The following is a 20,032-nucleotide window of genomic DNA, read 5'->3' on the forward strand; positions in this document are numbered from 1 at the left end:
GCAACTACCTTGCCAGATTTGTTAGTAAGCACATAAGATGCATCAAAAGTCTTAAATGAAATGTCATGATCATTTGATGCATTAGGAGTTTTCTTACTAGGCAACTTAGCACGGGTTGGTTGCCTAGAGCTAGATGTCTCACCCTTATACATAAAAGCATGGTTAGGGCCAGAGTGAGACTTCCTAGAATAAACTTTCTTAATTTTGCTCTCGGGATAACCGGCAGGGTACAAAATGTATCCCTCGTTATCCTGAGGCATGGGAGCCTTGCCCTTAACAAAGTTAGACAAGTTTTTAGGAGGAGCATTAAGTTTGACATTGTCTCCCCTTTGGAAGCCAATGCCATCCTTGATGCCAGGGCGTCTCCCATTATAGAGCATACTTCTAGCAAATTTAAATTTTTCATTTTCTAAGTTATGCTCGGCAATTTTAGCATCTAATAATGCTATATGATCATTTTGTTGTTTAATTAAAGCCATGTGATCATGAATAGCATTGATATCAACATCTCTACATCTAGTACAAATAGAAGTGTGCTCAACGGTAGATGTAGAGGGTTTGCAAGATTTTAATTCTACAACCTTAGCATGCAACATATCATTCTTAGTTCTAAGGTTGGAAATAGTAGTATTGCAAACATCAAAATCTTTAGCCTTAGCAATCAAATTTTCATTTTCTACTTTAAGGCTAGCAAGAGAATCATTCAATTCCTTAATCTTAGCAAGCAAATCATCATTATCATTTCTAAGATTGGGAATTGAAGCAACACAAACATGAGAATCAACCTTAGCAATTAATCTAGCATTTTCATTTCTAAGGTTGTCTATAGTCTCATGGCAAGTGCTTAGCTCACTAGACAACTTTTCATATTTTTCAACTTGTTGAGCATAAGCATTTTTAACCTTAACATGCTTTTTATTTTCCTTGATTAGGAAGTCCTCTTGGGAGTCCAAGAGATCTTCCTTCTCATGGTGGCACTAATTAATTCATTTAATTTTTCCTTTTGTTGCATGTTAAGATCGGCAAAGAGGGTACGCAAATTATTCTCCTCATCACTAGCATTATCATCACTAGAGGATTCATATTTAGTGGAGGATTTAGATTTAACCTTCTTCTTTTTGCCGTCCTTTGCCATGAGGCACTTGTGGCCGACGTTGGGGAAGAGGAGTCCCTTGGTGACGGCGATGTTGGCGGCGTCCTCGTCGGAGGAGGACTCGGTGGAGCTCTCGTCGGAGTCCCACTCCCGGCAAACGTGGGCATCGCCGCCCCTCTTCTTGTGGTACCTTTTCTTTTCTTTCCTCTTTCCCTTCTTGTCGTTATCCCTGTCACTGTCACTTGATAATGGACATTTAGCGATAAAGTGACCGGGCTTACCACACTTGTAGCAAACTTTCTTGGAACGGGATTTGTAATCCTTCCCCTTCCGTTGCTTGAGGATTTGGCGAAAGCTTTTGATGATTAAAGCCATCTCCTCATTGTCGAGCTTGGAGGCGTCAATTGGTTGTCTACTCGGTGTAGACTCATCCTTCTTCTCCTCCGTCGCCTTAAATGCCACCGGTTGTGCTTCGGACGTGGAGGGTTCGTCAAGCTCGTTGATCTTCTTGGAGCCCTTGATCATACATTCAAAGCTCACAAAATTCCCGATAACTTCCTCGGGGGTCATTTGAGTATATCTAGGATTACCACGAATTAATTGAACTTGAGTGGGGTTAAGGAAAATAAGTGATCTCAAAATAACCTTAACCACCTCGTGGTCATCCCATTTCTTGCTCCCGAGGTTGCGCACTTGGTTCACCAAGGTTTTGAGCCGGTTGTACATATCTTGTGGCTCCTCCCCTTGGCGAAGACGGAAGCGACCGAGCTCCCCCTCGATCGTTTCCCGCTTGGTGATCTTGGTGAGTTCATCACCCTCGTGCGCGGTCTTGAGTAGGTCCCAAATCTCCTTTGCATTCTTCAACCCTTGCACCTTGTTGTATTCCTCCTTACTTAGAGAGGCGAGGAGTATGGTTGTAGCTTGAGAGTTGAAGTGCTCGATTTGGGCTACTTCGTCCGTATCGTAGTCTTTATCCCCTACGGATGGTACCTGTGCTCCAAACTCAACAACATTCCATATACTTTTGTGGAGTGAGGTTAGATGAAATTTCATTAAATCACTCCACCTAGCATAATCTTCGCCATCAAAGGTTGGCGGTTTGCCTAATGGAACGGAAAGCAATGGAGTAGGTCTAGATGTACGAGGATAGTGTAAGGGGATCTTACTAAACTTCTTGAGCTCTTGGCGCTTAGAAGTTACGGACGGTGCATCGGAGTCGGAGGTCAATGTTGATGAAGTGTCGGTCTCGTAGTAGACCACTTTCCTCATCCTCTTGTGCTTGTCGCCTTTCCGATGTGACTTGTGAGAAGAAGATTTTTCCTTCTTCTCTTTGTGGTGAGAAGAGGAAGATCTTTTCTCCTTCCGTTTGGAGGAGTCCTTCTTCTTCTCCTTCCTCTTGGTGCGGGACTCTTCCGATGAAGTGCTCCCGTGGCTCGTAGTGGGCTTGTCGCCGGTCTCCATCTCCCTCTTGGTGTGATCTCCCGACATCACTTCGAGCGGTTAGGCTCTAATGAAGCACCGGGCTCTGATACCAATTGAAAGTCGCCTAGAGGGGGGGTGAATAGGGCGAAACTGAAATTCTCAAAAATGATCGCAACTACAAGCCGGGTTAGCGTTAGAAATATAATAGAATCCACGAGAGAGGGTGCAAAACAAATCGCAAGCGAATAATCAAGTGAGACACGCGGATTTGTTTTACCGAGGTTCGGTTCTCTCAAACCTACTCCCCGTTGAGGAGGCCACAAAGGCCGAGTCTCTTTCAACCCTTACCCTCTCTCAAACGGTCCCTCGGACCGAGTGAGCTTTCTTTTCTCAATCACTTGGAACACAAAGTTCCTACAAGGACCACCACAAGATTGGTGTCTCTTGCCTCAATTACAAGTGAGTTTGATCGCAATGAAGATTGAAAGAAAGCACGATTGCAAAAACCAAGCGACAAGAGCGACAAATAAAACACGGATCACTTTCTCTCTCAAGTCACTAATCACTAATGATCTCTTTTCTTAATTGTGAAACTTGGAGAGATGGAGGCTTTGAATGTGTCTTGGAATGGATTGCTAGCTCTTGTATTGAATGTTGAAGGTTGGAATGCTTGGATGTTGTGAATGGAGGTGGTTGAGGTTGTATTTATAGCCACCAACCACTTCCTAGCCGTTACTCCATTCTGCTGAGCGCGGACGGTCCGCCCGCCAGGTCCGGACGGTCCGCCCCTGTAGATCAACGGCTGAAAATGCAACGGTCAGCAGTAACGGCTATATCAACGGCTATATTGCATTTAATGCGTCGTCAGATGTCAGACAGACCCAGTCGCGGACGGTCCGGTCGTGCGCCCCGGACGGTCTGCGAGCCCGCTATAATTCATTCTTCCGAACCCGTCACCTTCGGGTTTTTCGGATCCTTGCCTACCGGACGGTCCACGCCTGAGGCCGGACGGTCCGAGCGAGGTCTCAGACGGTCCGCGCTTATCCTCCGGACGGTCCATAGTGCAGACTCGGATTTTTGCATTGGTTCTGTCCGAGGGTCATCCTTGTGTCGCGGACGGTCCGCCGCAAGGGCCCGGACGGTCCGCGCTTGGCCTGTTTTTCCAAAAAGCTTCTCCTGTCCGGAATAATCTACGGTATTCCGAACAGTCGATTTAGAATAGTTGTAGATGAACCTTTGACACCTGTAGAACATATAATCTAGAGCAAACTAGTTAGTCCAATTATTTGTGTTGGGCAATTCAACCACCAAAATCAATTAGGAAGTAGGTGTAAGCCTAATTCCCTTTCACTTGGCGTAGCATGGCCTCCCCAGCACTGCGTGGTAGGTCCCTCGGAACCCGACCACCTCGAACATGAGGGTTTCCCTTCAGAAGTTGGAGGGAGTCCCGAAGCAGACGGACAGATCGAGTTGTCCGAGGGGCTGGACGCGCTTCCCGGGGATGATCCCGTGAAAAGGCGCCGCGCCGGCCCGGATCGAGGACAGATCGATCTGCAGGAGCCCGAGGGTCTCGGCGTAGATGATGTTGAGGCTGCTGCCTCCGTCCATGAGGACCTTGGTGAGCCTGACGTTGCCGATGACGGGGTCGACAACGAGCGGATATTTCCCCAGGCTCGGCACGCGGTCGGGGTGATCGCCCTGGTCGAAGGTGATGGGCTTGTCGGACCAGTCTAGGTAGACTGGCACCGCCACCTTTACCGAGCAGACCTCCCGACGCTCTTGCTTGTGGTGCCGAGCCGAGGCGTTCGCCACTTGCCCACCATAGATCATGAAGCAGTCGCGGACCTCGAGGAACTCCTCTGCCTTGTGATCCTCCTTCTTGTCGTCGTTGTGGGCCCTGCCACCCTCCGCAGGTGGCCCGGCCTTGTGAAAGTGGCGCCGAAGCATGACGCACTCCTCAAGAGTGTGTTTGACGGGTCCCTGATGATAGGGGCACGGCTCCTTGAGCATCTTGTCGAAGGGATTGGCACCTCCGGGAGGTTTCCGAGGGTTCTTGTACTCAGCAGCGGCGACAAGGTCCGCGTCGGCAGCGTCGCGTTTCGCTTGCGACTTCTTCTTGCCTTTCTTCTTGGTGCCGCGCTGAGTGGACGCCTCGGGGACATCTTCCGGCCGGCGGCCCTGGGGCTGCTTGTCCTTCCGGAAGATGGCCTCAACCGCCTCCTGGCCAGAGGCGAACTTGGTGGTGATGTCCATCAGCTCGCTCGCCCTGGTGGGGGTCTTGTGACCCAGCTTGCTCACCAAGTCGCGGCAGGTGGTGCCAGCGAGGAAGACATCTTCCGGCCGGCGGCCCTGGGGCTGCTTGTCCTTCCGGAAGATGGCCTCAACCGCCTCCTGGCCAGAGGCGAACTTGGTGGTGATGTCCATCAGCTCGCTCGCCCTGGTGGGGGTCTTGTGACCCAGCTTGCTCACCAAGTCGCGGCAGGTGGTGCCAGCGAGGAACACGCCGATGACATCCGAATCGGTGACATTGGGCAGCTCGGTGCGCTGCTTCGAGAATCGCCAGATGTAGTCCCGGAGAGACTCTCCTGGCTGCTGGCGGCAGCTTCGGAGATCCCAGGAGTTCCCAGGGCGCACGTATGTGCCCTGGAAGTTGTCAGCGAAGGCTTGGACCAGGTCGTCCCAGTTGGAGATCTGCCCCGGAGGCAGATGCTCCAGCCAGGCTCGAGCGGTGTCGGAAAGGAACAGGGGGAGGTTGCGGATGATGAGGTTGTCATCGTCCGTTCCACCCAGCTGGCAGGCCAGCCGGTAGTCCGCGAGCCACAGTTCCGACCTCGTCTCCCCCGAGTACTTTGTGATAGTAGTCGGGGTTCGGAACCGGGTCGGGAACGGCGCCCGTCGTATGGCCCGGCTGAAAGCCTGCGGACCGGGTGGTTCGGGCGAGGGACTCTGATCCTCCCCGCTGTCGTAGTGTCCCCCACGCCTGGGGTGGTAGCCTCGACGCACCTTCTTGTCGAGGTGGGATCGACGGTTGCGGTGGTGGTGCTCGTTGCCGAGGCGACCCGGGGCCGCAGGCGCTGTGTTGCGCGTGCGCCCGGTGTGGACCGAGGCTTCCCGCATGAATCAGGAAGTCGCGGCGCGATGCTCCGAGGGGTACCCCTGCCTTCGGGAGGCAGAGCTTTCGACCCGTCGGACCGCGGCATCCTCCAGGAGATTCTTGAGCTCTCCCTGGATTCGCCGCCCTTCGGTGGTCAATGGTTCCGGCATCGCGCGGAGAAGTATTGCTGCTGCAGTCAGGTTCTGGCCGACCCCACTGGAAGCCGGTGGCGGCCTTGCCCTGACGTCGTTGGCAGTGCGGAGCTGGATGCCCTGGGGCAGATGACGCGCTTCTCCGGCCGAAACTCAGTCTGCCCATTCCTGCCCGATGTTCCGCCGGAACTGCTCAAGTGTTCCTGCTCCCTCGTCGAGCCTGGCCTGCACCTCGCAGATTTGCTCGAGTTGTGCGTCCTGACCCCCCGCAGGGACTGGGACCACAGCTAGCTCCCGAAGGATGTCAACGCGAGGCGCAGGCCTAGGGGGATCACCGTTTTCCGGTATACCAAGATGGTTGCCTTCGCCGGGACCACCTAGATCGACGTGGAAACATTCACGACTTGGGCCGCAGTCCTCGTCGCCGAAGCTGCGGCTACCGTCGGAACAATCGGAAAGGCAATAGTCGCATGCGGTCATGAAGTCCTGCATGGCACTAGGGTTACCGAGCCCGGAGAAATCCCAACAAAAGTTGGGCTCGTCATCTCCCTCGGAACCTGAGGGTCCATAGGTCGAGACGGTCGTCAGCCGGTCCCAGGGTGACCGCATATGATACCCCGGAGGGCTTGAACATGCCTTTATAAAAGCGTCCACCAAAGCGGGGTCGCTCGATGGGTCGCAGCTGGATCTAAAAGGCACGAGATGGGAATCGGTCAGCACCTCTTGGTCGACGGGCGGTGACGAAGTCGCGTCAGGGGCAGACTGCACCGTCGTCTCAGGTACGAGGGTGACGCCTAGCAAGTCCCTCGCGAGCGTGCTGGCGTCGTTCGTCCGCTTGGAGTTGGCATGTTGCGGGGAAACGGCGCTCGTCTTTGTCTCAGACGCGAGGTCAACGCCCAACGGGTCCCCCGTTGGGGCGCCGGCGCTGTCGACTCGCTCGACAGCCGATGAGGTGCCGCCTCCTGCTTGGCCACGGTTGCCCCGCCTCCTCCTCCGTCGGCGGGGGAGGTGACGGGACAAACCCGGATGTTGTTCTTCCGCCACGTGGGGAAGACGTCATTGATTCCGCCACCAGCGGGCGGGCTGACGGCCGCCATTGTCGCTGTCGCGCAGCGGAGGAAGGAGTATCATGTCGTAGCTGCCGTCAAGGGACATGAACTCAAGACTCCCGAAACGGAGCACCGTCCCGGGTTGGAAAGGTTACTGGAGACTACCCATCTGGAGCTTGACGGGAAGCTGTTCGTCAACACGCAGCAGGCCCCTACCTGGCGCCAACTGTCGGCGTTTCGACCCCGGGGGGTCCCTGGACCGACGAGTAAATTGTCGCCGCGTGTCCCAGCCCAGATGGGTCGGCGCGAGACGGAGCATGAAGGGGGGAAAAAGGGGAGACAGGCAAAAGGGGAAACCTGCGGCCTTCGTGTTGTCCTGCGCCTAGGTCGGGTGCGCTTGCAGTAGGGGGTTACAAGCGTCCGTGTGGGAGAGAGCGAGGGACTTTACGCGTCGTCCCGTCCTCCCGCGTGGCCAACCTTCTCGTAAGAGAGCCATGGACCTTCCTTTTATAGGCGTAAGGAGAGGGTCCAGGTGTACAATGGGGGGTGTAGCAGTGTGCTAACGTGTCTAGCAGAGAGGAGCTAGCGCCCTAAGTACATGCCGTCGTGGCAGCCGGAGAGGTTTTGGCACCCTGTTCATGTGATGTCGTGGCCGTCGGAGGAGCGCTGGAGCCTTGCGGAAGGACAGCTGTCGGGGCTGTCGAGTCCTTGCTGACGTCTCCTTGCTTCCGTAAGGGGCTGAGAGCCGTCGTCGTCATGGAGCACGCGGGGCGCCATCATTATTTGTTTACCGGGGCGAGCCAGATGGGACGCCGGTCTTGTTCCCCGTAGCCTGAGCTAGCTAGGGGTAGGGTAATGATGGCCCCCCTGTGACGTGGTCGGTCCGAGCCCTGGGTTAGGCGAGGCGGAGGCTCCTCCGAGGTCGAGTATGTCTTCCGAGGTCGAGGTCGAGTCCGAGCCTCGGGTCGGGCGAGGCGGAGACCGTCGTCTGAGGCCAGGGCTGAGTCCGAGCCCTGGGGTCGGGCGAGGCGGAGTTCGTCGTCTTCCGGAGCCGAAGCTGAGTCCGAGCCCTAGGGTCGGGCGAGGCGTAGTTCGTCGTCTTCCGGAGCCGAGGCTGAGTCCTAGCCCTGGGGTCGGGCGAGGCGGAGTTCGTCGTCTTCCGAAGCCGAGACGGGGGCCGAGCCCTGGGGTCGGGCGAGGCGGAGCTTCCTATGGCGCCCGAGGCCGGACTTGGCTGTTGTCAGCCTCACTCTGTCGAGTGGCACAGCAGTCGGAGCGACGCAGGCGGCGCTGTCTTCTTGTCAGGTCGGTCAGTGGAGCGGCGAAGTGACTGCGGTCACTTCGGCTCTGTCGACTGAAGAGCGCGCGTCAGGATAAGGTGTCAGGCGACCCTTGCATTAAATGCTCCTGCGATACGGTCGGTCGGTGTGGCAATCTGGCGAAGGTTGCTTCTCGGCGAAGACTAGGCCTCGGGCGAGCCGAAGGTGTGTCCGTCGCTTGAGGGGGCCCTCGGGCGAGACGTGAATCCTCCGGGGTCGGCTGTCCTTGCCCGAGGCTAGGCTCGAGCGAGGCGAGATCGTGTCCCTTAAGTGGACCGAGCCTTGACCTTAATCGCACACATCAGGCCTTTACAGCTTTGTGCTGATGGGGTTACTAGCTGAGATTAGGAGTCTTGGGGGTACCCCTAATTATTGTCCCCGACACTTCTGCTTCGACGTCGTCGACCCGCATCATCTACCAGTATGTCTGATCAGTACGCATCATCTGATTTGACTTTATACTTCGGTTCTTGTGATTTGGTCATGATTTATATTTAGAATTTAATCTAAAAAATGTCTAATTATTCAACAGAGATAATACCGAGATAGTTATAAAGGAGACATATCTCTAATAGCGTTCTCTAAATTTCTCTATGCCTTATTTAGAGTCTCTTCTAAAAAATTCTCTTCTCTATATTTTTTTCAGTACGAACATATTTATCTTATTCTTTAATGTTTTATATATATTCTCAGTTTGTTTATGGAATCTCTATATATAAAGTACGAAGGAATGTCCTCTATATTTAGAGGACATATTGTTAGAGATGATAGTTGAGAAAATCTACCCTATAATTAATGGACATGCATGAGCCTTTAGGCTGCCTGCAACGCTGCCCTCTGGGTAGCCCCCTCCCCTTGCATGGCGCCTGCAGGGGGCACTCTACGGCCGCAGCGCTGCCCCCTACAGCGCCCCCTAGCGCGCGGTCCCCTTCTCTCTCCCCCTCAATCTAGGGGATCACTGTTCATCCCCTACAACACTGTGCTGTAGGACCACAAGTAATTGTTAGTAGATAAAAAATTGGTAGTAGATATAGAAAATAATATTTTATAGTTGTAGTGGGGTATAGGGAGAGTATTTAGGGGGAACCGCTGCGGGAGATGAAAACATAGGGGGTGAAATGTTGATGATGTGACCCAAAAAAGTGATATAAGGGAAAAATTTAGGGGTAACGTTTACGGATAGCCTTAGCGACTGCTGCTGGAGGCAGCCTACATCTTTCGGAATATGGGGCGGTATTGGACATGTTTTTATATTTGTGTAAATTATTTCACTTGGTTCCGCGACTATAATGCAATTGTTTGTTTGGTTGAGGGTTCCTCTTAGGCGATGTGTGTGGTTATGGTTTCTGTCTTTTTAAGTTCCAGGGCGCAATGGTAACACCATAGTAGTGAAGAAATGTAAGAAAAATCCTTAACCTATTTGATTAAGTATGAGAGTTGATAAACAATACTAAAGAGTTGAGACTTTATTTTAATAGCATCAGACACCTAAATATTTAGAGAATGGTTCGATGATTAGCGTAGTTGTTTTACAAAGTGATTAGATTAGTTAGACCACTGATATAATATTTGTTCTAGGCTAACATCTAGTTGATATAATTGTGGTTAGATACACTCAAGCTATTGATGCTTACACATACCATTATAATAGTTATACTAGGAGAGGCTGTTAATCTTGCGAGATCACACCAACTACATTTGTGGTGTAGCTGTTACCTTATACTAGAGAGAACAAGACCCGTAGCATTTCAGCCAAAAACTTAATAACAATGACGATAGGGAGCACCACTTGTGGAGAAGACTTTAGGCTATTTACGGTTACGGAGTTACCTAACCGGAAGTTTGGCCCACGTATGGGACTACAATGGAGATTAGTAAGAAGATTTCGTGCTTCTTGTTCTCGTTAAAAAAACTAAAACTGACACGTCAATTAGAATTTATATCTCCATCATATTTAAGCTACTGTATTTATATTGTTATCTTTGGTTGCATTATTTTATTAGCTTAGTCATAGGCTAGTAAATATATCTAGAACCTAGGCTGCAAAACCTTTTTTACGGTAGAGATATCAATATTAGTTACATTATTAAGAAAAACTAGATACCACATATTAGTAAAAATAGATTGTCTAATTCACGTTCTTCTAAGACCGTCTCCAGCAGTTTATATATATGATCACCCAAAACATTTTTTGTATTGTTTTATATTATAGACTGCACTGTTTATATAATAGAGTTTAAATATAGAAATTAAGATAAGTAAGTTGCTGAAGATAGCATAAGACGTCGAAGAGCGATGAGCTCGAGCTAGCGAACTAAGACTAGGGTGGCCTGCTCATGGTTTGGTTGGCCACGTAGGGGATGATGGTAGAAGCAATCTTGGTAGTCCTTAGTGTAATGGGAAAAATATTTCTATACAAAAAGGATGATATGTTGGCTCACGCATAGAAATGACAATTCTATCCATGTGTACCGTTCTAAAATATAAATTTTAGACTATTTTTTCACATTCACATTTAAATGATAATAAATATAGATATATATAAATTATATTTATATGTTACTTAATAAATATATAATTAGTATAAAACAAATTATATTTTAGGACAAAGAGATTGTATAAAACTTCGCCATAGATGCACAGATATACACATGGATATGTCGTTAGTAGTACTAAAAATATAAAAAGTCCACTTATTCTGGTCGCAGGTCCGTATATCCCTTTATACGGTACAAGTATTTTTCCCTGATAAATTATTTATCACAAGCGGACATCTTACCCGACCTGCAATCATCCGTAGCCCACGGTTCAGAAACGGGTCCTGCATTAGATATGAAATAAAAAAAATATGTTAACATTAGTCTATTCCATTTCGTCTCATCCCTCAATCAAATAAAAAAAATATGTTAACATATCTCTTGATCAGATATGATATGGAATAATCCATAATAAAAAAATAGAGTCAACTACCACACCTTATTTATAAAATTAGTCTACATTAGTCTACATCTTACCCATTAGTCTATTCCATTTCGTCTCATCCCTCAATCAAATAAAAAAAATATGTTAACATATCTCTTGATCAGATATGATATGGAATAATCCATAATAAAAAAATAGAGTCAACTACCACACCTTATTTATAAAATTAAATGTGAGATACTTTTCCTTTTTGGGATACATAGTTTTATATGTACTTAAACTTATACTATGTTCTATGTACTCAAACTTAAACTATGTCAATGTATCTAAAAAAATCTAAATTGTCTAATAATTTTAAATAAAACGAGAATATTTGACAAAAACTGAAATAGGAGTAGCATGCCAATCTATAGGTATTGTCCTCTAAACTGTGGATTAGTTCTAAAACAGAGTTTATCCAAACTTTGTTTGATTTCTAATAAGCATACTGAGCCTCTACAACAATTTTCGAAATATACGAGCGAACCGTAGATAAATGACAACCTGAGACAAAAAAAACTAAAAAAAGACGAACAAAAACGCCGTCCGTGGGGATTGAACCCACGACCACGTGGTTAAAAGCCACGCGCTCTACCACTGAGCTAGGACGGCTATTTATGCTTCAGAATGTGTAAAAGCCTACAAGTATGTTAAGATCAAACTGAAAACAAAAAAAACGCCGTCCGTGGGGATCGAACCCACGACCACGTGGTTAAAAGCCACGCGCTCTACCACTGAGCTAGGACGGCTATGTGTGCTATATTATTGAATTCACCAGTAGTAAACTATAACATCATAATAGTAATTTAATATATTGACAACCCATATAACCTCTTCTGATTTCTAAAGCTTCTTCTGTTATTCACATATGGCTAATTAGTCCATTTATATAGCCTTGTTTCTCATGCAGAAAAAAGAGCTAGAGCATGGCGCAACTCCCTCCACTTCAAAATTAACAATATTTTTCATGTACATACGAAACAAGTTTTACAAAACTTTAATTACTACTGTAGACGAAACTATGTTTTTTTATTGTCGAAATGCAAAGCAAGGCCTGGTTGAGCTTAATTTTTATGAAACAGGAGGGGTTGAAACAACTACTAGAAACACATTAAAAAACAGGGGATTGAACTTTCATTGTATGTCTTCTTTTGTATTAATCTTTTTTTTCTCTGATAATGATTAAACTTAACCGTATGGTTTTCAATGAATCATTATTCCCTTCAAAACGTAGGTCATTTCTCATGTCTGTTTGGGGGTAGCGCCCATGATCCGTGCAAGTGCCACGAGACTCCTGGAGGGTTAATTTGCTAGTAGTATTATAGTACTCGTTTGGAGTGATTTCTCCATAATAGTATTAACAGAATATATTTCTCTACAATAGTACTCACAATATGAGAAATTTTTTAAAACAGTATTTCACCCTTATTTTACATATTTCTTTATTTTCTACTGATTGGAAAAAATAATTTTATCCTTACTACTCATACTAGATTCTAATTCATTTAACCTAACTCTTCTAGCTCCTCCTCGAAACATGAAAACATTTTTATTAAAATTTAAATAGCTAAAATTTAAAGAAAAAACTAAAACAAAAATTAAGCTAAAAAACACATGATCGGAAGTATTTCATGTTTAAGCTGAAACATTTCGGATAGCTTACATTTAATAGTTTATAATTAGCAAGGTTTATGATTGGCAAATGAATAAAAAATGATTTTATAGTCATAAAATAAGGTGAAATATTGATGTAGAGAAGTTCGTCACTTATAAATATTATTATATAGAAGTCTATTATATTAATACTATTATGAAGAAACCACTCCAAACCAGTACTATAATAGTAAATTACTCTAGAGTCCTAGGGAAGCTGGAGCTTTTGAATGGCATTTTTATACCATCATAAAATTTAAAGCTGTAAAATTGTATTTTTCAGAGCTTGTTTAAGACTAAGGTTATTGACAAGGATTAGGGATATGTACAACCTGAGATGATGGTTCGGTTTTCCAAGTATAAGAGATAGTTAAGAGACTGTATGATATATAACCTAAGACACTAGATCACAAATACAGTTAATACATAATATATATAGAGCCGTGTAAAGACAGATTATTCACAAAGTGCCTGCCTCTTGTATTTTGTTTTCAAATAGTCCTCTAAAGACCCGTCAAGAACCTATATTAAATTTTGAATAAAAAAATGATCTTAGCCTTTTCAATCCCTTATTATTCTAAATAATGAAAAATTCTACCCCACTCAATCTCTTCCGTTACTCTTGCTCCTAAAAAGTTCTTAGAGGAACTAAAAACCTCTCTTTTATTTAGCTTCCAGCCCTCGGATGTCGGCCTACGAAACGGGGAGTGACCGAGTGAGGATGGTTTAGCACACAGCCACACACGCGGCTCGGCTGTTGTCTTTCCCGAAACAGCAAAACCCCAAACCCTCTCCGGCGTCTCCGCTCCCTCTCGCAAGTCGCAACGCCGGCGGAAACCCCAAGTACTGCACGGTTTAGCAGGTGAGCTGCGGCGCTGATCCTCCCCCCTCCCGCTCCCATTTTCCACCCGCATTTTCGTCGGGAGGGGGTTTCGATTTTGTTTTCTCCGGGCGGAACCAAACTTTACGGGCCCCCTTCTTGCCCCCCTTTCCGTTCGTTGGGCGTGATTCTGCGTTCTTTCTTAAGATAAGAATCGCTTATTCTGGGAGATGGATGGCCATTCTCCGAGCAACCAAACCCAGATTTTCCTCCGCAAAAAGACATGAAAACAATTGTTGGATGCCCATGCTCTGATGCTCCGCCACTGGGCTCCAATTTTTGGTCCCGTAAGGGTTCCACTATTTTAGGGTTCGTAGAAATGTGTGTATTTACACTAATATCCTAGCTTTGAAGGAACACCTGATAGCCACTTACTTTGTAGCTGCTGGTTTGGGCGTTGGGCTGATCATGCTTGTTTCGCCTGGAGCCATTTATTACTCTGTTAGATTTTGTTACATTTGCCTTCAAGTTATCTGCATTGCCACGATAATCTCGGTTTGCACAGTGATGAATTTCGCATATTAGTTTCTTGACGTGTTAGTTCTTTTGCCTTTTGTAGTTAGCTACTTGTACGAATATTTAATGGGAGCTATTGTTCAATAGAATTTTCCTAATTATGTTGTTACATTACACCTCATGCTGGGTGCCTGTATGCGTCTTATGCATGGCTGCTCCGCTCTTGTCAGAATAAGAAATGGATTTTATAGATTTTTTATGGTAACAGGAGGGGGTGTGGGCTCCGGGCTCCCCTACTGGAATGAATTTTGTAGATAGCTGCCCTAGTTTTTAGTTTGCTTGATATGGTAATTAAGAGCTCAATTTCCTACTTTTTTCATGCTGTGCTTGTCAATGCGCTAGACAGTTTTATGCACAGAGTTCTCCATTTGCTTGGTACAACCATGTCTTAATGTCTGTTTTTTAGTTTAATCTTACACCTGAAATCTTGAAGGAAATGAACATTATTGTTATATTAGCTATATAACTAAAAAATTAAAACATGTGACTTTGTTGCTCCAGGTGTGTGCTCATTAATCATAGCTAAGTGTCATTACCATTATATTTTTTTTCTAACTATTCATTTTTTCAGGCAGTGTTACTCTCTTGCTTTCAACTTCTAATTGTTCTATCAAAGTATCAATTCTGTCCTTCAGGTAGTTAGTTACTCCCTTGCTTCATTGTACTCTTGCTTGTATTCTCCTTATTCAGTTGGTTTTTTCAGATAAGCATACCCTGGCAATGGGTGCTGCTGGCAATGTCAGCAATCCGTATTGTTCGCATGTCAGAGAAGGAGCGGACAAAAGTAGTGACCCAAGATTAGGTCCAGATTTTACTGCAGCTGAAGTGCAAGCGGATCCTGTCAATGGTGATTTATCTTTGAGTCATGTGAAACTGGAGCAGTCATGGTCTAGTGTACAAGCATTCATTGCTGAGCATGTGACCCTTAAGGATATTGATTTGGATTGGAGCAAGGAGGTTGTTGGGCTGGATGGTTTCAGATATGTAGGCTGCAATGACCTAAAGGATGTTGCACTGAATAGCTTGCACACGTTCTTCAAGACTGCAGTTGATATGTTATCCTGTGAAGGGAACACCGAGGATGCTGTTGTAAATGCTGTTGTGCACTCTGCACTCTGTTATCAGTTTGATGGACCTATAACTAAGATCGCTGAACATGCACGCACATTGCTACAGAGTGGCAATCATTTGGTTGATCATTCCTACAGTGAAAATGTTGACACAGTTCTGCACATGCTGGGTTTGTATTTCCTTTGCAATGCATCAAGGTTGCTTAAGAAATACTGTCCATTTTTCACCTTGGGAGATGCATTGTGGTGCATTCTGCTGTGTGACATGGATATATCTATAGCTCGTGCAGCTTTTTTTCCCATGAGTGGTTATGGGAATGGACAATCAGAAGGCTATGCTCATAGTCAGAGTGACTTATGTGAAGATCATGATATTGTAAATGAGTTATCAGAAGAATATAGTTGCAGTGCCACAGAATCGCCTGCACAATTCGAGCCACCTGAATATGAAGCAGTACAAATGATGTGGAGCAATTTTCTGACAAATTATATAGTTTCATTTCAAAAGTTTGAAAGGAAAAACCAAGATGCTCCTTTTGCTCAAGATGAAAATTCTCCTTCAGTGCCTAGATCTGTTAACAAAAAGGAAACCAAAGGCAACCGTAGTAAGACAAATTCCATGAAATCCCAGAAAGACTCCGGGAAGGGTTTGGTAGTTTTCAAGAACATCCCACAAGTCAAGGGTATTATAAGTAGAACATCTTTACGAATGATAAAAGAGAACAAAACATTAACTGCATTCCTTGCATCTGCACAGAGCACTTTGGCAGGCACTTCAGAGGTAGCCAGTGAAAAGGACTCACAAACACCCATGTTAGTTCCAACTAAACCACATCCTGGACCTTTCTCAGTCAAAAAACGATATTCTCCAGCAGTGGTTTCAATTGGATCACTTTCTTCTCCTAGCTGTTCCTCCAATTCATCATCCAGTGCAAAGGGCAAGGCAGAGCCTAGGCAGTGGATGGAACCTGATGTTGTACACTTCTCTCTCCCAAATACTCCTGCAGAGGGCTTTGAATTTCATTTCTCACGTGAAGGCTTGCAGACCACTTGGATTCCAAAAGATAGAAAAGAGGAGCTGGCTCTAAAACTAGTCCAGCGCTTGGGTGAGTTAAAGCTGGAGGTGCAAGTCTGGACAGATTGGGCTAATGAGAGGGTGATGCAGTCAACAAATAGGCTGGTAAATGAAAGGACTGTACTTTTATCTCTTAAAAAGGATAAGGCAGACTTTGAAGAGCCTGATGTGTTTACAAGAAAGAAGCTTGAGGAGACAAAAAGGGCAATAGACAGTACTTCTTGTGAGCTTGATCGTGTTAATTCCCTTGTCCAGGAGCTTACAGATAAGGTTTCACTTTGTAGGCGTGAGAAGAAAGCTGTCCAGCGACAAGGAGAGCAATATGACGCAAGCTTGGCTAGCATTTTAAGCAAGAAAACTGTGTCTATGAACAGACTGAAGTCCATGGAGACAGAGAAGATCCTTTTGCAGGAGGAGATTGCTGCTGAAAGGAGTAAACTATCCAAGCTTCTGCAAAGTCTTGAGCAAGCTAGAAGACATGAAGTCGGATTAAAGGTATTCCAATCTGACCAACCTTGTGTCTTAAATTTTTGTTGTCATGTACACGTTATTTTGTTGGCTTTCTTGTAGCCCCCTTGTTTGTTGATATGACTGTACACGGTCTCCAAATACAATTTCCATAGCTACTTTGTACCTGAGAATACCCAGTCAGATTTTGTAATTTTTTATGTTCTGAAAAATGTAAAGCCAAGCAGTTTATTTGTAATTAGTGCTTAATGGTCAGTGTTAGATTTTTCTACTGCAAGTTTTTTTTTAAATGACCAAGATTTATGAACTGATGGTATAATTTTATTAATAATCCAACTTACTTTTAATTCTCAAGAATCCTATTGAGGCTGTCTATTTTTTTTAAAATATGTTATGTCGAATGATTTTCTGTGTATGAAATGTTTGGCTATTTATAACTACAATATGTGTGTGTGAGACCCCGTGCGCATGCGTGTGTTTTTTGTTTGTAAAATGAATATTAACAATTTTTGTGATATCGTTTTCTGTCTGTAAGATGAATATTAACAGGAAACTACAACTATTTTTTTCTAACTAGTTTTGGGATCTTACTAAACTCTAGAAATATGCATTTCCTCATTTGGGACATCTGGATTGCCAGGTTCTATATCTGTCTTGCTTTAGGATACAAAAAATAATGACACACATACTATGGTCTTTGCTACATGGTGCTTGAGACGTCACTTAGCTCTGCTCTCGGCATTATTACTTGTCATCACGCTGGCCACACTTTCTGATTTGGGCTATTTAAAATCATACCCTTAGTTTTACTGGTTTCCTCATTTTTTACCCTTAGTCCTGTTTTTTTTTGTGCTCAGTTATGCCCTTCCGCTCTATAGCAGCAGAAGGACAAAATTGAGAAAAAAAAACACGACTAAGGGTAAAAATGAGGAAACCAGTAAAACCAATGATACCACTTTAAAAACTATTTTGATTCCAACTGCCTAACACATGTTATGTGGACAATAATTGGATGATTATGAGCACTAACCTTTTGTTGACGCTTAGATGAAAAATCTCAAAATTTGACATGATTTTGTTTGTACATAGCCTACCATAAGTTGATGCTGTTGTCAAGCTTTTTATTCATTTCTCGTACCTGCCCAAAGGCTGCTTTGTGACATTTGGCCGTAAACACTGTAGAAAAGGTGCCAGGAAGGAGAGAAGATGATAGATGCACTTACAAAGAAGGTTAACTTTGAAAGAACTGAGCTCGAGAGGATTGAGACATCAGGAAGAGCAAGGTCTAGTTGTCTGTTGCTGGAAGCGCGCAACCACCAGGAATGGCTGCAGACCAATATCAAGAATCTGAGACAGCAGGTAGGTGAGATGTCTAGCAGAAGCAAGCCTCTGAGCGTCGCAAACTTCATGCGCCACCCAGGTTTTGTGATCGATGATTCTGTACAGCGGGAGCAGGAATGTGCCATGTGCTTGGAAGAGGAGGTTTCGGTGGTTTTCCTGCCATGCAGGCATCAGATTATTTGTGCAGGCTGCAACCAACGCCATGGAGATGGTGGCATGACCGAATGCCCATCCTGCAGATCTCCCATAGAGCGTAGGATCTGTGCTCGCTTTACCGACAGTTAGACCGCATGGTTAAACACTGTTTTGCACTGTTGTAAAGTGAAGTTTAAATATGGGGATGAGAATGAGTAAGCTGTTGGAGATAGTCTTAAGATGTGAATGTACAATCCTTGAAGAATCATAGTTTTTTTTTTTTGCCTTTGTTTCGATGTACCATGGTCTAAAATCGAATTAGAGCCCAAGAGCAATGCAGGTGCGTTTCTCATCTCTTTTGTCTTTAATCTCGGTTTTATTTGGGGCGGAAGATACAGATGAAAACGAAGCTCGTTCTGCGATGCTAGTTTTAAGTAGGGTTGCAACCATTACCAAATACGTATATGTTAGCTTTGTTGAAAAAAAACCCTTCTATGCTTTGCTTAAGTATATGACGTCGAATGTCTGAGGAAGCGCAGCCTCTCCCTCGGCGCGCTGAGTGCAACAGAAGCTGCTGGTGATTTGTTGCTTGGTCCCTGCGCCGGTGATTCATTGCGTGGTTCCTACGCTAGGTCATGCTCCAATTTCTGACGAACGCACACTTACGTTAGGGACCAGGGAAAAGAGATTTTTATGGCTCGCAACTCAGCATCATGGTCCAAATCGACCAGACGTCCATCGGTACTAGACGTCCAAAGCAGGTGCTGCTATAGACCTTAGAGGGTGTTTGGTTTCTAAAGACTAATGTTTAGTTCCATCATTTTATTCCATTTTAGTCTATAAATTGCTAAATATAGAAACCAAAATAGAGTTTTAGTTTCTATATTTGATAATTTTGGAACTAAAATGGTATAAATATAGGGACTAAAAATTAGTTCCTAGAAACCAAACACCCCTTTATTATTACTGTTGCTAGTACAACAATGGTGTAGTACCTTTGCTCTCTGCTGGCAGCCGACAAATCCTCCATCTCCAGTACGTGAATAAAAGAAAGTGAACCCCACCCATGGGACCATGACATGGAGAGACTAAAAGATGGAATAACTAAGTATTCATTTCACTATCTTTTGTGTAATGTATTTTTTAAAATGACTGACTCACTACATGACTCGTTGTTAGTGTTTCAAAGCTCGTTCCGACAAGTAAATCTATTGTGCGTGTTCTGGGTTCTACAGGGTGTGTGCGGTAGGCGCAAGATTTATACTGGTTCGAGCAGAATGTCCATACTTTCAAAATTCCTAGTATGGGTTACAAGCGGGCGAGGGAGGGAGGAGAGGCTCCCAAGTCTCTTTTTTCGAGGTGGTAGTGGAGCTTTAGAAGCTACCAGGTGTAGTCCTAGCTAAGTCTTGGCTCGGCGGCGGGGCTCCAGCCTCCTAATCCTCATCGGCGCTCTTCCTCCTGTTCGCCCTCATGGGAGCGTCGTCTAAAGGCGTCTGGGGTCGTCCGGTTGTCTTCTGAGGTGTCTGAAAGAACTCCCTCCCACCCTGTTGACTGGAGGCCAACCCCTCCCTTTTATAGGTTGGGAGAGGGGTCGGCTAGCGATGGCTTCTTTGAGGAGTCGTAAGGCAAAGTTAATTCCAACGTTCTACCCGGGGTAAAGCCACACGTACTCGTGGGGTCAGGATTGTCTATTTCGTATTTACCATGGCGGATGACGTGAGGCTGCGATGGTCCCAGACGCCATCATTTTGGCTATGCCGACTCCTGACCTCCGTAGCCTGGGGCTCGGCGCGGCCCATCGTGA

General features: G+C 45.7%; 1 protein-coding gene and 2 non-coding genes across 3 annotated transcripts; 1 reads left to right on the forward strand and 2 right to left on the reverse strand.

The window, feature by feature from the left end:
* Window positions 1-11,630: 11,630 nt before the first annotated feature.
* On the reverse strand, window positions 11,631-11,702 carry TRNAK-UUU (transfer RNA lysine (anticodon UUU)). Its single transcript has one exon. It is a non-coding gene; the product is annotated as a tRNA-Lys (tRNA).
* Window positions 11,703-11,767: 65 nt separating this feature from the next.
* On the reverse strand, window positions 11,768-11,839 carry TRNAK-UUU (transfer RNA lysine (anticodon UUU)). The gene has a single exon. It is a non-coding gene; the product is annotated as a tRNA-Lys (tRNA).
* A 1,598-nt stretch (window positions 11,840-13,437) lies between these two features.
* Window positions 13,438-18,572, forward strand: LOC103647191 (putative E3 ubiquitin-protein ligase RF4). Its single transcript, XM_008671766.4, has 4 exons — window positions 13,438-13,605; window positions 14,711-14,774; window positions 14,843-16,779; window positions 17,935-18,572. Exons 3-4 carry the CDS (start codon window positions 14,860-14,862, stop codon window positions 18,376-18,378), a joined length of 2,364 nt encoding a protein of 787 aa, XP_008669988.1. The 5' UTR covers window positions 13,438-13,605; window positions 14,711-14,774; window positions 14,843-14,859; the 3' UTR covers window positions 18,379-18,572.
* Window positions 18,573-20,032: the final 1,460 nt, after the last annotated feature.

Source organism: Zea mays, chromosome 2 (assembly GCF_902167145.1).
Source record: "Zea mays cultivar B73 chromosome 2, Zm-B73-REFERENCE-NAM-5.0, whole genome shotgun sequence".
NCBI lineage: Eukaryota > Viridiplantae > Streptophyta > Magnoliopsida > Poales > Poaceae > Zea > Zea mays.

Coding starts and splice junctions, on each gene's coding strand:
- LOC103647191 (XM_008671766.4), top strand. CDS start 14,860: ATGGGTGCTGCTGGCAATGTCAGCAATCCGTATTGTTCGCATGTCAGA. Junction 16,780..17,934: donor GACATGAAGTCGGATTAAAG/GTATTCCAATCT, acceptor TAAACACTGTAG/AAAAGGTGCCAGGAAGGAGA.